Source organism: Danio rerio, chromosome 4 (assembly GCF_052040795.2).
Source record: "Danio rerio strain M-AB ecotype USA chromosome 4, GRCz13ab, whole genome shotgun sequence".
NCBI classification, from domain to species: domain Eukaryota; kingdom Metazoa; phylum Chordata; class Actinopteri; order Cypriniformes; family Danionidae; genus Danio; species Danio rerio.
In genome coordinates this window covers 71,222,032-71,240,156 of record NC_141024.2, presented here as the reverse complement: position 1 = coordinate 71,240,156, position 18,125 = coordinate 71,222,032, and the positions used below count along the sequence as shown (strand labels likewise).

Here is an 18,125-nt window from a genome sequence, read left to right as displayed (position 1 = left end):
CTTTTTAATCCCTGTTATTTTGTTACGTTTTTGGTTACATCTCTTTTTGATTAAGGATTTTTTATTTAATTCGTAACACTATTTAGATGAACTGTTATTGCCATCTGCATTGGTGCATACATAATCATTAATAATTTGTCTAACATATCTTTTGCTTACATCGCACTGAAAGGCACGCACAACTCTCACCGCGGGATGTTCTCGATTGCATGCGCCCAGAAAGATGCAATCGCGTCGCCCCGCTGGCGCCCGCATATTGTCATATTCTTACATTAGAAATAACAAACTTCCAAGCGGAAAAGGCATGATATGGGAACGGCCGCTGCTATAGTTAATCGTTATAGTTATAAAAGTTATAGTTAGTTTACAGTTAATTATAGCTAATAAAGTGCATGTGTATTAGCCTCGGTGTACTTCAAACTTAAAAGTAGCGCACAGGCAACTTGGCATTTGCAGTGGATTAGTTTCGTTACGTGCAACAGAAATGCGGCTTAGAGAAGACTTACTGATTAATAAACTGTGACGAATTAAAGTGCAGTTAATCGTGCAATCGGTTAATCGTTGCATCCCTGTTATCAATATCAGTGCATTCGGCTGCCCGCACCACTCGCTTGTGATGACTCACGCTCTGTGCAGCCTTTAACTGCAGCTCATGCTGTTATTGAGCAGACGCATGTAACTTCAAAACTATAGCGGCCGTTTGTCGACTGAACTAAATTTATTTTTATGTCTTGGTCACACTGTTTGAAGGGCTGGAACAAAGTTCCTCGGGGGCCGGATTCGGCCCGCCAATTGAATAGCCCTGGTCTATGCGAACAACCGTGGCAGACAAGGTGGGCATATGGAGTGATGCAACAAAGTTGCAAATCCTTCAACTTTATGCAAATGCAGAGCGATTTTCTTGAGCGACAGCCAATAGGAGCACCAGGAAAGCTCATGTGGTTTTCTCTCAGCTCACTCCAGTGTTGTCAAACATACAATAACTATCCAATTTGTATAATTTCGACCTCTATATGATCAATAATGAAAGAAATCCAATAATGTACGATAATTTCAGAATTTTATGGCATTTAAAATGATTTTCATTGTAATCTTAGGACTCCTATACTTATTGATCTAGCTGCATCTCTTGTCTACTGTCTGTGAGGGGAACATGGAGTTGGACACGTTTCCTATCTCATCTTACGTCACATTTCTCAGCCGATCAACGTGGAGAATGACGTTCTCTCGTGAGTTAGCATTCCTGCTGCGCTCGGCTGTGCTTAAAGCCTGGTTTATACTTCTGCGTCAAGTGACTGGCGTAACCCACGACGCATGCAACGCGCGTAGCTGTACATTTATACTTCTGCGCGCTGTCTCTGTTGGTCTGCATTAACACTTCCGAAACGCTAGTTGGCAGTGAGGTGTAAATGTTCCTCTGTGTCGAGTTTTTTCGCTGCTGTTTTGCTTTTCCTGAACACTTCCTGGTTGTACAAGTGACTTAAACTCGCTCATTTTGAGGCAGGAACCGGCGGACGTGCAACAACTTTAACTATGAGGTAAACACAAAACAAAACTTTCTTCTTCACGGGACTCCACACTTGTAAACAATCGCTCCATCAGGCTCGCACCATTCGCGCAGCTCTCGGTCCTGCCCAGACTCGTCAGCGCTACCAAGCCGACCAATCACAGAGCTTGCGCTACGCGTCGTTGCGACGTGTAGTTACAATTTTTAAGAGGTGCATGTCAGCGACGCCGACGGCCACGGCGAAGGGCTATGAGTCAGCGCCGTAGCATACGCCGGCGTTTGACACAGAAGTATAAATCAGCCTTAAGTCAGTCATTTTCAGGTTGAGGTTGATTATTTAAGCAAAAGAAATATATATATATATATATATATATATATATATATATATATATATATATTTTTTTTTTTTTTTTTTTTTTTTTTTTAGAACAAAAAATTTAATTAAAAAATGTAATTATTTTAAAAATAAAAAATTTAAAGGTGAGAATGACTGGGGAGTCTGCCCTTGATGTTCTCGTTTTTCCCCATTCAAACGCGTCATGTGAACGCGTTTTTCCAAAGTTAATCTCATCAAAACAAAGCCGTGAAATCGGCTCATTGCAGATACTCTGAATAGGCACATGCACACCTCAGAGTATGTTAAAAATTCAGGAGGGTGCCCTGCTTTCAAGCCAACCAGCACAATGTATTTGTCCCCCAAAATGAATTCCTTAACATCTGGCAACACACACAGCACAGCGACTCGAAGGTGGAGTTGGAACCTTCCCACTAAGGTACGCCTAATTTTGTTTTTTTTTGTATTTTGGTAATTCGAACGTTGTTTCAAAACACTATTGTCTAGATAATAGCTGTATACTCTTCGTTTGACGATAATTGTCCTCCAAATACGATCATTTTGAGGTTCGGGTACGATACTTTGACATTTCCAATCTGGCAACACTGGCTCACTCAGAGGCAGGTTGTATTCTCCGTGCTGTAGACCTACACAGGCCTGTGTTTGCAGCAGATCGCCACACAGAGCGTCAGACATCTACAAAGTCGCTGCTAGTGTGAATGAGGCACAAGTGAACATATTTAACTTGAACATTGACTTAACTACTTTAACTTGATTGAACTTACTTTAACTACTTTGACATTACGTTCATTTTGAAAAAGGTTTCTAGGCAAAGTTTTATAAATGAGACCCCAAAACACAAACAAACTGAAACAACACGGACGATAGGGCTGTGCAACTTGGGGGAAATATCTAACTGCGATATTTTCGACAGATGTTGCGTTTTCGATTTGCGATTTAACAAGCTAATTGCGATTTAACGAACTAATACATAGTTTGTATTAGTATGTGTGTCATGTTATATCGACAGCTTGACAAAGTCAGCAGACAAATAAAAATTCCAATTCCAATTCGTTTTCTATCCATGAACAGAGAACTCACTGAACTGTATTGACCTTATTCTAAAATGCGGAAGTGCGCCTGTTTTCGCGATTGTCTTAGAACTTCCGATTCAGTCGCCTATGGGAGAAATGACAAGGAATAATAAACGGCGGACAATGGCCAAACTACTTGCTCAACAAACAAATGTTTGCATGACTACACAGACCAAGTAGCATAATATAATAAGAAAATATTAAATTGCAACATCAAGCAGCGTAACGAGCAGTTGTTAACGTCAAAAAATGAATGGAAGTGAATGTGACCGGAAGTCGCGAGACAAAAAGATTCAAATGGCAGCGCCCGCTCGACAGCTGAGAATAAGGTGAATTAAATGCATATTGTTATTAAACACTTCGCTAAAATGAATATGCCACTAAAGTCACGTATAAATGAAATCATTTCGAAAAATTAAAGCAAGTAAAATAAATTAAAATTCATCAAGTAAACAAAACTGGAGCACAGTGCTCTGATATGCGGTAAGCTAGTAGAAACTGACAGTGCGACTGACAGCATCGTGAACATTTTGCAGTGAAAACTGGTCGCAGATAGGTAAATTGATGGCACACGCGAAACATTTTCCATGCAACGTGCCGGCCAGCTGTGCTGCCATGGTCATGTTTGACGCGTTGTTCGTTACAACGACAGGTCCTTCCATTTGATGTCCCATTCCTCCTATGCAGTTAATAGCCCCTTTCACACAGTGATACCGGTAAATATCCGGAAAATTTCCGGAACGACTTTACCGGTATATTCAAAAAAGCGCTGTTCACACAGGCGAGGACGTTACGGAAATTTTCCGGAAAAGAGCATTCACACATCCATTCCAAAATACCGGTAAATTCTGACATCATTCACCACAAATGAGCTTTAAACGGCTGCTCTTGTATTTGTAAACATTTGACTAAATTACAAACTCTGTGGATGATCAATATTGTGAACAACTTTCGCAGGATCACTTTCGCATGTCGAGATGTTCATAATATGTGCGTGTGCAGGCGCAGGTTTCACAGGCACACGAACGTAAACAAACAACGGCTTATCATAAGCATCTCATCGATGATTATTTACACAGTTGGCATTAAGAAGAACATATAAACGTTACCTGACTATCTTCTAGCAGCTAAATGTGTCTGGAAAAATATTCAAAGGCTTTTATTCTCACAAACCGCGCTTACTTCTGATACCATACTAGCGGTTTGTTGATAGCGAGTTAGCGACATCTACTAGAGCAGAGGAGGAGGTTGTTTGGCACAACTTGAATCGATACTTCAGGTTGAACTATCGATACGCTATCGTGAAAGAAATTATTGCGATAGATCGATATTTATGCACAGCCCTATGCACAACCCAAAGAAATGAAGCTAATCAAACAGATACGAACGAGTTGGCTCACTATAGAACAAATTAGTTGACATTTTTGCATATATGAGGAAAAAGCTTTGCTATTGATGTGACACTTTTTCGTTATGGATGTGACGGATGTGAAACTGCCACTTGTGTGATTTTGGTAATTCAAATATAATAGTTTGTAACACTGACCATTACATTTAAGAGTATTTTTGAAGTACTGTAAACAAAAAAATGTAGAAACCGTTTCTCTATTTTGGTGAAAACTGAATTTTTTTTCATGGCATGGTTGACATTTGCATGGAATCTCTCAAAAGTATTTTAAATATTACATAGATGCAATACAAATACATGAACTGATAAAAAAAAGTATGATCTGAAAAATGGAAGAAACCACTGTAGATGTTTTTCTGTGCATGAATATATAGGCCTTTTAAAGTTTTTGGATTAAGTCAGAAAGCAATTAGCGTTTTCGGTTATTATAACTTAAGCTTGTATTCAGAAATATTATTAATATATTTATTATAACAGGCATATTTTCCATTCATACATTGACTACAGTCGATTATCGACTATAGTTTCTACGTTTTGAAAATGGTCATACGTCTTTTTTAAATGGTAAAAATGTGCTGTTAATGTCTATACAACTTTGTCTTTTGTCTTTTTGTCTTTATTCTACACATATATATTTATTATATTATTAAATATATTTATATATTTAATAATATATATAGTTTTCGTATATTTAGTTTTCCCCCTGTCTTTTCCTAATCTGTAATCTGCACAATGTAATCTTTGTACTTTGTTAACTTCATACATTAAAAAGAGGTAAAGTTGGTTTTATATTCGGATATTCAGACATTCTGCTTGATGATATCCTTTCAGAAAAGTGTTTTTTTGCAAAGTCTAATTTGGGAAATCATATTAGCATCCAATGACTATCAAAGTACAGCCATGTTTACAGTCAACTAGATAGTGTTGGTGTTGTTTTGAAGTCATACACATGCTAATTCTGATTGAATATTCAAAATGGCGTGGTAAACAATATAGAGACAGTTAAATTAACGAATGTGCGAACATACAACCAACTTTACCTCAATAAGAGTTACTGTTAAAGAATCGTTCAAGGAACCATTTGGTTCAGATCATTCATAGTTTAATAAACCTGTGCTGTTGTCCATGAACACTAGCCAGCGAGTAAATTTGTAAGATGCTAAACTGATAATCCTATAACGAGCTACAAATGAGACGCGCTTTGTTTTCCAAACGTGCACGCGATTCATTCACATGGTATTCATTCATTGACGTTAAATAATACATCAATAAAGCATAACTAATTTACAGTGGCTTGTGACAACGATCAAATTGTTCATGCATCTCTTGTCGTTTAGATCATGAGAAAATCACGAACCTCTTTTAGGCAGAATCACAAGTTCACAACACTTCTGTCTGTAAACAGATGCAGGCGAGCGGCGCAGCTTTATGACGTCACATCTCCACTCCAACATAAAAGTCCGGAGGAATTTAGAGAAAATGCAAACACCAAGAGAACGAACATCTGCAAAAGTTGAGTTTTAAAGACTAAACTGTGAAGCTCATGGGAAAACACACTTATATCAGATACACTCTGGACGATTATAAATAGTTACAAGATTGATAAAAAAAGAATGCATATAAATGTCACTGTGCATTTTGGCAGTAAACTGTAAACATATAACATAACACCATATTGCTGTTACTTTTTTAGTGATGACCCTTAAAGAGTCAAGCTACAGCAAGCATTAATGAATTGCTTGCAAATGCCTTAAGATAGTTCAACTAAATATTTACTTTTTTATTATGTTAAAGCAAAGTCCCTTTCAAGAAAAGTCTATGGACCCTTTTTACAAGATGGTGATCCGCATCTTAAACGGGCGACTTTAGGATTTTCATTTTAGGGGGGCTCAGCTCCTTATCAAGTAAAAAAAGCCTTAAATTACATTTATAAGTAGTAGTTTAATAGTAATACACTTTAAAATGTTTGTTTAATATGAGTTATATACTAGTATTACACTGTATTACATAGACAGGGATAGCCATTTGAGTACTGAGTAGGCCAAATAGGCTCAACTGCCCTGTTTACTGTAGAAAAAAACACTTTCTATATTCAAGTGCATTTTTGTTTCCATATATTAAATAAATAAACGGGCACTTTTCTAATTAAATGATTCGCATATATATATATATATATATATATATATATATATATATATATATATATATATATATATATATATATATATATTTAAAACTTACAGGCTAATTCACACATTTCACGATATAAATGATACCAATAATAATACTAGACAACACTTGACGTTTCTATCTCCGTCAGTGACAGTTTAAACGAGTACATTGCGCAGTCCATCTGCTCATGCCCAGGCTCCAATATCAGCGGTGTTTTGCGACAGTTTGTGTCCGTCACGAGGCGTTTTGCATTCAAAACGTTCAATGGGAAAAGGTGCTGTCGCGTCGTCCATAGTTTTTAAGTCATTGATTTGACCTCTTCCCAACAGGGAAAACCACCACCAATGCGTGATCATATGGTGTCATGGCTTTGCAATCAAAAAATGTCATTAAAATTGAAGTCAATGAGGCAAAAACAGCCACCATCATAATATGTGTAGTCAATTTTGACAATACGCAAGGGTTTAAAGTGGAGCTTATTGTGCTTTCGTCCTCCTGGCTTGTTGCAAGCACAAGTGACAATTTTTTTGTAATCCAACAGAAGTTAAGTTGAAAATTTTATTAGAAAATATGTAGAAAAATAGGTGGAAAAGGAAAACAAGACACAAAGATACTCCCAAACAACCAACTATTTACACATATTTACAAAAACAAACCCATCCCGCACTACCCATACTATAAAAACAAAACGAACAAAAGAAGCGCAAACCACTAAACTAGTGTTTATAATGCATCAAAAGACTCAAAGTGCAGATATGTGGAGCTTTAGTGACTTACTGACACTGTTCCACTTCTTCCAGCAAATAAAGGCATACCTGTAGTTCACCCTAAATTAAAACTCTGCCATGATTTATTCACCTTTGACGTGTTCAAACCAGTTTGATTTTCCCTATTTTCTTCTTTTGAACACAAAGTGAAGTTTATTTATTAACTAATTTCAAGATTATTGCGCTTATGATTGATCACAGCCGGTCCAGCATTATTCAATTAATGATTCACCAATCTGACGATTCCTAAGCCACTATAAATACCCTCAGTTCCATATCACAACCATCTTCGTTTTGAAGAATCCCCCCTTCCACCCCTACTCCTCCTTCTTTCCTAGATGGGTGGCATGGTGGCCCAGTGGTTAGCACTGTTGCCTAACAGCAAGAACATAACTGGTTCTAGTCCTTACCAAGCCAGCCGATGCATCTGTGCCGAGTTTACACGTTCTCATGTGGGTTTTCCTCGGGTTCCCCGGTTTTCAGAATTTTCATTTTGGGTGTACTATCCCTTTAAGAAGACATGAGGGTTATTTTAGAGCAGGGGTGTCCAACGTCGGTCCTGGAGGGCCGGTTTCCTGCCGACTTTAGCTCCAATTTGCTTCAACACACCTGCCTGGAAGTTTCTAGTATATCTATTAAGGGCTTGATTAGCTGATTCAGGTGTGTTTGATTAGGGTTGGAGCTAAACTCTCCAGGACCGAGTGTGGACACCTCTGTTTTAGGGCAAAGATAAAGTGAGCAGTTTTAATACAGAGTTTAATCAACTAGAGGTAGAAACAACAGACGTGGTCACAAACACGTACATCCATCAGCCCCAGCCCAAAACAATACTGTCTCCTTCCTACAGCATTGCTTTTTAAACCTCAGTCTCCACAGAAGGCGTGATGGACAGGAAAGCTGTGTTGTCATATATCGATGACAGCTAGGTGACCTTCTAGGAAGGAGGCAGTACCTAGAACATTAAAAAAAATGCAGTGGTCACACTGCATGATTTTTATAATCGTCAGAGCGCTGCTGTTATCACATTGCATGACTATCTGAGGTGTAGTGTGCAGTTTCTGCTGTGCTCATACTGCAGGATGGATCCGTATAAATCCTGCAGTGTGAACTTAAGAGCAAATAACATGCAAGACAGTAGTGCTTGGGTCATAACAAGCACTGTGACTATCCTCTGTAAACCAATCAGCATTCAGCAGCAAGTCTAGCTCCACCCTTTGGTACCACACTGTTGTTCTTGGTACTCATCTAAAAGTGCTATGGTTTAATATATATTGGTACTTATGACTATGGTTACATGATTAATTTAAGGCGATCCTCATGCACATTTTGTCAGGAAAGCCAGCTCTGTAATCATTTGTCATCTGTGTGTTTATTAGTCACAATGACTCAATAAAAGCAGTGAAATCCTCTGCTCTGCTCTGATTTCCTGACCGCATTAATATTTTTGCAGTTTCTACATGAGAGCGCCCTCTGGCCTTTGGAGTTTTACTGCTGTTTACAGAGCCGTGTCATATGCATGAGAACTGCAGCTTTTACTGAATTGCGATCTCAATTTAATTTCAGTTAATCATGCAGCTCTACTTCTGACAGTGGAAATGGAGATAACCGCAATAATAATACTGTACTGTATTGAACCATACCACTCAGTGGAAGAGAGAAATTTGTAGATTCATTGAGCATTACATTCAGTAATTTAGTTTTGGTCATGTGCTAAGTGGAATGGGAGCTTCCCTTGATGCTGTGCTCACACCAGACACGGAATGCGCAGATAAGTTGAGATATTCACGTCAAAATCTGCTTCATTCACGCGTCAAAATCTGCTTCATTTGCACATCAAATACGCTTCATTTGCTCATTAAATCCGCTTCATTTGCGCGTCAAAATCTGCTTCATTTGCACATCAAATACGCTTCATTTGCATATCAAATACGATTTATTTGCGCGTCAAAATCTGCTTCATTTGCGCGTCAAATTCGCTTTATTTGAGCATCAAATCCGATTTATTTGCGCGTCAAAATCTGCTTCTTTGCGCATCAAATCCGCTTCATTTGCGCGTCAAATCCGATTTATTTGAGCGTCAAAATCTGCTTCATTTGCACATCAAATATGATTTATTTGCGCGTCAAAATCTGCTTCATTTGCGCATCAAATACGCTTCATTTGCACATCAAATACGATTTATTTGCGCGTCAAAATCTGCTTCATTTGCGCATCAAATACGCTTCATTTGCACATCAAATACGATTTATTTGCGCATCAAAATCTGCTTCATTTGCGCATCAAATCCGCTTTATTTGCGCGTCAAATCCGATTTATTTGAGCGTCAAAATCTGCTTCATTCGTGCATCAAATCCTCTTAATTTGCATACAAATCCGATTCATTTGCCGTGCGTCAAATCCGCTTCATTTGCGCGTCAAAATCTGCTTCATTTGCGCATCAAATCCACTTCATTTGCGAGTCAAATCCAATTTATTTGAGCGTCAAAATCTGCTTCGTGCATCAAATCCTCTTAATTTGCATACAAATCCGATTCATTTGCGCGTGCGTCAAATCTGCTTCATTTGCGCGTCAAAATCTGCTTCATTAGCGCATCAAATACGCTTCATTTGCACATCAAATACGATTTATTTGAGCGTCAAAATCTGCTTCGTGCATCAAATCCTCTTAATTTGCATACAAATCCGATTAATTTGCGCGTGCGTCAAATCTGCTTCATTTGCGCGTCAAAATCTGCTTCATTTGCGCATCAAATCCGCTTCATTTGCGCGTTAAATCCAATTTATTTGCGCATTAAAATCCGCTTTATTTGCGCGTCAAATCCAATTTATTTGCGCATTAAAATCCGCTTCATTTGCACGACAAATCAGCTTTATTTGCGCGTCAAATCCGCTTCATTTGCGCGTCAAAAGCCACCTCATTTATGCATCAAAATCCGCCTCATTTGCGCGTCAAAATCCGCTTAATTTGCGCATCAAAATTTGCTTCATTTGCGCGTCAAATCCGCTTCATTTACAAGTCAAAATCCGCCTCATTTGCGTGTCAAAATCTGCTTCATTTGCGCGTCAAAATCTGCGTCATTCGCGTGTCAAATCCGCTACATTTGCGCATCAAACCCGCTTAATCAATTCTGTCTGCCTAGTGACTGTAGCTTTGTAGCTAAATGGCTAACATGGATTTTATTTCATCAACCCCTCCAGAAACTTAACCCGGTTGATGGAAGCATTCAGCGGTGCTTCTGACTGAGCAGAGCCCAGTTTGATGAACTGTTGTCGGTGTCGGCAGGAGGATTTTCCCTCGGGACACCAACAACAAGAGCTACGTTATAATCACGCCCCCACAAGAGCAAGCTCCTGATTGGTTAATGCGCCGCGAATGTCTGCTGAAGTTCAGATTTTCGAACTTGAGCTAAAATGAGTTTGAGACCCCTGATCTATACAGTAAACACGCAAAACGGTCAATTCGTGCCGCACCATTCGCGCCGCATTCGTGCCTTTGCATTGACTTCCCATATAAATCACTCGCGCTTGACGCTTCTTCCGCGTCTGGTGTGAACGCACCATTATAATAAAGAGTGGCACTGTTCATTTACACATGTACAGTTTAAAATAGTGTTTTCAGCATTTCACAAGAGCTCTGTTCACACTAAATACTACCTGTCCAACTTCTGACTTTGCCGTGGACATGAGAAGTCATCAGATTTTTACCACCTAACCCACCGCGCATGTGTTTCATGTAGCCATGCATTTATACTTCTGCGTTCTGTTTGTGTTCCTCTGACAGTAACACTTCCGAAATGCTAGCTGGCAGAGGTTTCTATGTTCCTTTGTGTTGAGTTTCTTCACAGGCGTTTTAAGTTTACACCAGAAATCCGTGAAATGCTAATTTACTGTAGAAGTAGCCAACATTTAGCTCACTCCGCGGCCATATTTGCAAAGCCCTCGGCCAGTACATCCAAAACCAAACTCCTGTCTAAATGAATGGGCCATTCTAAAATCTCCATATCTGCTTACCTAAAAAAAAAAACAACATAGTTCAAATCAACAACCAAATCTGAGCTGACCTGCCACATTACAGTTGTTCCGTGGTAACAACAGGATGCTGTTTTAAACACTTTAAAGAACGAATTAAATTAAAACTAACCATATGATTTTCTTAGCTCACATTGCTAGTTTTGTGGTGAGCGATTCATCTGTGCATGTCATTAAGAACTAAAGTAGTTTGCCCTTTTTAATCTTGAATCAAAATTTGAAAATGCACTTCCTGTTTGTTTCAGTTAAATTGTCAGATTGCATGATTTTGAGGTAATGGGCGGGGCTAACATACTTAACTACGCCCCTCTTGCTGTAATTTTGACAACAAACAGAAATGAGGAGGAGTCTAACTCTCTCCAAACCCTTTCTGAATGAAACGCCTACTTTACTACGTCCAATCGGCTCGCAGTAGGAAAAACAAGCCACGCCCACTGTCTTCTCATTTAATATTCTGTTTCTCTAGGAACCGCGTATCAATACGAAAAAAACAGTCGCAGCTTCCGGTTCATGTGGACTTTAAGGACAGATAAAACTTGAGCTAAGACTGAAGGACAACACTGGAAGAACACGATATGTGATGTTTTTTCTCTGGTCAAAATTAACGCAGGCTCACAGTAGTCACGAAACGACAGAGTTTGGCGTAACAAACGAATCTCTACAGACCCCTCCCCCACAGAACAGCATAGTTATAAAGACCGACAGTTAGCTATTTCGACCAGAAAAAGGTGGGACTTACATCGCTAGGTGGCCATCCTGAGCGTTCCTTTTTTCCCCATACATAGTAATGTCAGTAAACAGTCTCTGTATTTCTACAATCTTTGACGTGGCGCATAACTCACACGCATTCAAGGAAAAAAGAAGCGGGAACTGGCAACATTCATGTATTCGTTTTCCTTCGGCTTAGTCCTTTTTCCATCAGGGGTAACCACAGTGGACCACTACTCCGGTATATGTTTTACACAGCGGATGCCCTTCCAGCCACAACCCAGTACTGGGAAACACCCATACACACTGATTTGCTACAGCCTATGTAGTTAATCCAATTCCCCTATAGTGCATGTCTTTGGACTTGTGAGGTAAACCGGAGCACCCGGAGGAAACCCACGCCAACACAGGTGGAACATGCAAACTCCACACAGGAACGCCAACTGACCCAGCCAGGACTCGAACCAGTGACCAGTGCTAACCACTGAGCCACCATGCCACACCTGGAGTTGAAACAACTGAATCATTAAGTAAACGCTAACCAAAAGTATCCATCTGGAGCTCGTCACTTGTTCAACACTCGCGCCACCAGGCTTGCTCCTCCCTTACGGCTCTTGGACCCGCCCAGACCCATCATCGATACCATTCTGACCAATCACAGCTCTTGCACTACGCATTGCCATGACGTGTAGTTAAATTGTGTGCGTCCGGCTAGAGCAAAGGGTCTCCAGCTCTGCGAAGGCAGCACCAGATCATCCATGTACGTTTGAAACAGAAGTATATAAATGTCATCAACCTCACTACTTCCTTCAAGAATGAGTCTGCAAGTGACTTTTAAGGTCTCTCTGATAAGTGAAACTCTGCTCGCACTGAACACACGTGAAGGGCTTCTCTCCGGTGTGAAGCCTCATGTGCACCTCCAGGTTTCCTTTGGTGGTGAAGCTCTTCCCACACTGAGAGCAGATGAAGGGCTTCTCCCCGGTGTGCAGTCTCATGTGAGTGTTGAGGCTTCGCTTGTGGTTGAAACTCTTTCCGCAGTGATGGCACACGCTGCACTTCTCTCCGGTGTGGATCCTCATGTGGAACTTAAGAGTTTCTTTACAGCTGAACCTCTTTCCGCATTGAGCACATATGCAAGGCTTCTCTCCGGTGTGGACGTTCATGTGAGTGTTCAGACTCTCCTTCCTGGAGAAGCTCTTCCCACAGAGACTGCAGATGAAGGCGCTCTCGCCGGTGTGAATCCTCATGTGGGCGTTGAGGTTTCCTTTGTGCGTGAAACTCTGTCCGCACTGTTGGCAGCTGAAGGGCTTCTCTCCGGTGTGAACTCTCATGTGCACTTTGAGGTTTTGAGTTTGGTTGAAGCTCTTCCCGCAGTGCTGGCAGCTGAAGGGCTTCTCTCCGGTGTGGATCCTCATGTGGACTTCGAGGTTTTGCTTATTTGTGAAATTCTTCCCACACTGGCGGCAGCTGAACTCACCGTTTGAATCTGTCTTTTCACTTTTGGGTGAGAACGTCTTCTCAGCCATTGTGGATTTTTCCGCAGTCACTGATTCTCGGTTCTCTAACAGACTTTTCTCATCCGTTTCATTGAGATCTTGACTCTCATCTTTCAGCGCCATCAAATCTAATGAAAAAGATGACATCAGATTAATCTCGCAGAGATTCAGACACAAAAACTATGGCTGCATCCGAAATCGCATACTTCCATACTACATCGTATGCTACAAACAGTATGCGAGTCGAGTAGTATGGCCGAACTGATAGTACTCGATGAACAGTATGCGAGAAGTACCCGGATGACAGACTACTTCTGAAGTGCGCATCTACTGGATGCTACGCTATCCTATGATGCACCGTGAGAAAATTCATGAATGGGAGTGAAGCGACGCAGCTGACGCTGGTAGGTCTAGTGGTCATGACAAATTATGGATTCAGTTCCATTCATACTACTCACGTTCATACTGTATTGAACACACTTATCTAACGGTCGATTAGTAAATTCAAGTACGAATGCAGTACCTAATGAGCAGCAGGCGATTTCGGACACAGCCTATCCCTAAATCCAACATATTGCCTCAAAAACAACTGGTGAGCACAGGACTTCGTACAAATCTTAAACTGTTTATACTACGGTTGCTCAACCCTGTTCATGGAGACCTTCCTTCCTGCAGAGTTCAGCTCCAACCCTGATCAAACACAACTAAACCAAATTTGTAGCATCTAAAGGAGCACTTGGTAATTAAAGACAGGTGCGTTTGATCAAGGTTGTAGCAGTGGCCATCGCAGTCACTGACGTGCACCTCTCAAAAAATTTAACTACACGTCGCAACGACGCGTAGCGTAAGCTTTGTGATTGGTCAGCTTGGTAGCGCTGACGAGTTAGGGCGGGACCGAGAGCCGCGCGAATGGCGCGACGCCGCGCGAGCGATTGTTTACAAGTGTGGAGTACCGTGAAGGAGCTCCGGATGGAAAGTTTTGTTTTGTGTTTACCTCATAGTTAAAGTTGTTGCACGTCTGCCGGTTCCTGCCTCAAAATGAGCGAGTTTGAGTCACTTGTACATCCCGGAAGTGTTCAGGAAATGCAAAAAAAGTAGCGAAGAAACTCGACACAGAGGAACATTTACACCTCACTGCCAACTAGCGTTTTGGAAGTGTTAATGCAGGCAGACAGAGACAGCGCGCAGAAGTATAAATGCACAGCCACGCGCGTTGCATGCGCTGTGGGTTACGCCGGTCACTTGACGCAGAAGTATAAACCAGGCTTTAGGCTCCGTTTACACTAATACGTTTTAGTTTTAAAACGCCCATTTTAGAATGAAAACGATCCACATCGGCGTTTCACCAAGCGCTTCTAAAAAGATCTCCGTCCACACTACACTGCTAAAAAAAATGCACATCACGTGACCACACACACACTCTGGCATGCACTGCAGCGTATGCAGAGGTCTGAGCTCCAGGCAGATTTTCCGCGGAATTTTAGCCTATTATAAATTCTGTTTATTTACTTGAGTAAATGTGTAAATCTGAATTTATTAAGTTTTTATGCAGTACTTTATTACTTTTTGTTTAATATATTAAAGTGTAAGTTATGATACTCCGCTGGATACTCCCAAAATAATTCCGCAGAAATCCGCAGATTTTTACCAAAATTCTCCGCAGAAATAGCAAAAAACGTCCGCAGATTCCGTCTGGCCCTAGCAATGAGCAACCTCCCCAAATGAGAGCAGTGCACGTCAGACGTCTCATCAAGAATCTACCGCTGGATCTAATCTCACTATATTTGTTAAACATGATATTTAATTCATCTTGTTGTCTCTATCTAACGGCATATTCCCAGACTTGGGTCTTTTGAATCTGTTGCTTGTTCTCAGGTCTGAGCGCAAAGATAAGTTAATATATGAATTTATGTAAGCACATACACTGATGCTGCATATTGACTGATTGCTTGCCTTTATTTGCTTTATTGTTTAAACTTATTGTACGTTATACTTTTATAATGGCCATTATTGGTTATTAAAACTGATATTTAGCAAAAGAGACAGGGTATGTTTCGTATTTTCAATGAAAATGAAAGGAGGCAGTAATGTTATCCCAGGTGAAAAAAAAAGTGCACTAAAATACACTTTATTTAAGTATACTTAGTACATTTTTCAGTAATGTACTAAAAGTGCTCTATTTTCGCACACTAATTTTGTACTTAATGTACTAAAAGATAGTATTAAGTATATGTTAAGATCAACTTAATACCATCTAAGTGCACTCAACTGTGCTATACCCTGAAATTGAACTAAAATGTGCTTTTAACACTTACACTTACAACTAGAAATACACTTGAACCCTAATTTTAAACATTTAAATATATTTAAGAATAGCTTAAAGCATAATACTAATATATTTAAAGAATATACAAAATGTGAAAGCAGTGTGCTAAAAACACTTTAAGTATACTAAGTACACTTTTCAGTAATGTACTAAAAGTGCTCTATTTTCGCACACTAATTTTGTACTTAATGTACTAAAAGATAGTATTAAGTATATGTTAAGATAATCTTAATACCATCTAAGTGCACTCAACTGTGCTATTTTGAGACACACTGAAATTGAACTAAAATGTGCTTTAAACATACTATATCTGCATTTTAAAAAATATGTTTAGTTACAATTAAAAATACACTTAAACCCTAATTTTAAACATATAAATATATTTATGACTAATTTGAAGTATAATAGTAATATATTAAAAGAATTTACAAATTGTAAAAAAGTGTGCTAAATACTGTATTAAAAGTGCTCGATTTTCCCAAACTAATTTTGTATTTAATGTACTAAAAAATAGTATTAAGTACATTTTAAGATAAACCTAATACATCTAAGTGTACTCAACTGTGCTATTATGAGAGAAAATGAAGCTGATCTAAAATGTGCTTTTAACATAATAAACATTTAAAGAATATATAAAAAAAAAAAATATATATATATATATATATATATATATATATATATATATATATATATATATATATATATAATTAAATGCAATTAAAATACACTTAAATACCCGCAAATACATTTTTAGTACATTGTTATTTTTTTGTGTTAAATAAAAGTTTGATGGTTTCACACTATAAATATACTAATTAAAAGTATGTTTATACTTCAGTAGGACTTTAGTACACTTGACAAAAGTATACCAAATACCAGAAATACTTAAATCAATTTTTAGTGTACTACAATAAAGTACACTACAGAAAAAACATCCAAAACAGTTGTATTAGTGTAACCGGAGGAGTGACACAAACAACAGAGATAGGATCCACATGCAGGTTTAATCAGTGGTCAGGCAAGCAATGGTCAATACAGGTGCAAACAGACATACAAGGGAAGTCCAGAATCGTAGTTAAAGTATCAGGCGAGTGGTCAGAAGTTGATCTTAACATATACTTAATACTATCTTTAGTACATTAAGTACAAAATTAGTGTGCGAAAATAGAGCACTTTTAGTACAGTACTGAAAAGTGTACTAAGTATACTTAAATAAAGTGCATTTTAGTGCACTTTTTTTTTTTACCTGGGATAATGTGTGTACAAAGAAGACAGCATCTGTGCTTCATCAAAACACTTTAATCTTTTTGTGCAATAAACCACAAGTCCAAAAAATACCTTATGGAAGGGAACAAAAACTTAGTAAAAACTGAGAACACAAAAATATAAATAAGATGCAACATTACAGCACATATATGAAATGTAAAGACATTTTGGGAAAATGTACTTCTACTTAAAATTACTTAAAAACTTAAAATTACCGCACTCAAAATCGATTTATGTGTTAGTGATAATATTGCATTCATATTAAGTGTACTTAAGTACAACGTTTGGGAAAATGTACTTCTACTACAATACATTACTAATAGATTTTTTATATATTAACTTATTTTAAACTTAGGATTAGTATGTAAACAGTGTACTAAATACCAACTAATGTGCAAAGCATTTAAAGCACACTTTTGAAAAACACACTAATAAAACTCTTTTGGATGTTTTTTCTGTAGTGTACTTTATTGTAGTACACTAAAAATGTATTTAAGTATTACTGGTATTTGGTATACTTTTGTCAAGTGTACTAAAGTCCTACTGAAGTATAAACATACTTATAATTAGTATATTTATAGTGTAAAACCCTCGAACTTTTATTTAACACAAAAAAATAACAATGTACTAAAAATGTATTTGCGGGTATTTTGGTTGCATTTAATTATATATTTTTTTCACCTGGGATAGGCTCCGTTTAGTTATAAATATGCATTAGGCTTGGGCGCTATCCAAATTTTGATACCGTCAAACCTCCTTCCTATTTTACCTCGGTATCTGGTATTACCGTGCATAATAAAAGATTATGACGTAAGGCTCAGACAGCATCATCAAACTGTTAGCTTGTGTCTAAACCATTTATAAACTGAATACCGTATATGCGACCTTAGGTTTGCGGTCAGCTGTCTGTCTTGTTCGTATTCTTCTGCATGGGACGCGCTCTCTTCTTCACACACACACACACATAAACAGCATCCACGCGGATGCGCGTGTGCTCGCTCGATCGGCAGCGATATGA

General features: G+C 38.8%; 1 protein-coding gene across 1 annotated transcript in view; it reads right to left on the bottom strand.

Moving 5' to 3' along the window:
* si:cabz01054394.5 overlaps positions 1–18,125 on the bottom strand; it is a 263,846-nt gene that overhangs the window by 199,945 nt on the left and 45,776 nt on the right. The window contains exons 5-6 of the mRNA XM_088650170.1: positions 13,243–13,643; positions 12,899–12,990 (exon numbers count right to left, since the gene is read on the bottom strand). Of these exons, the coding sequence (XP_088506296.1) occupies positions 12,899–12,990; positions 13,243–13,643 (493 nt within the window). The remainder of the gene's footprint in view (positions 1–12,898; positions 12,991–13,242; positions 13,644–18,125) is intronic.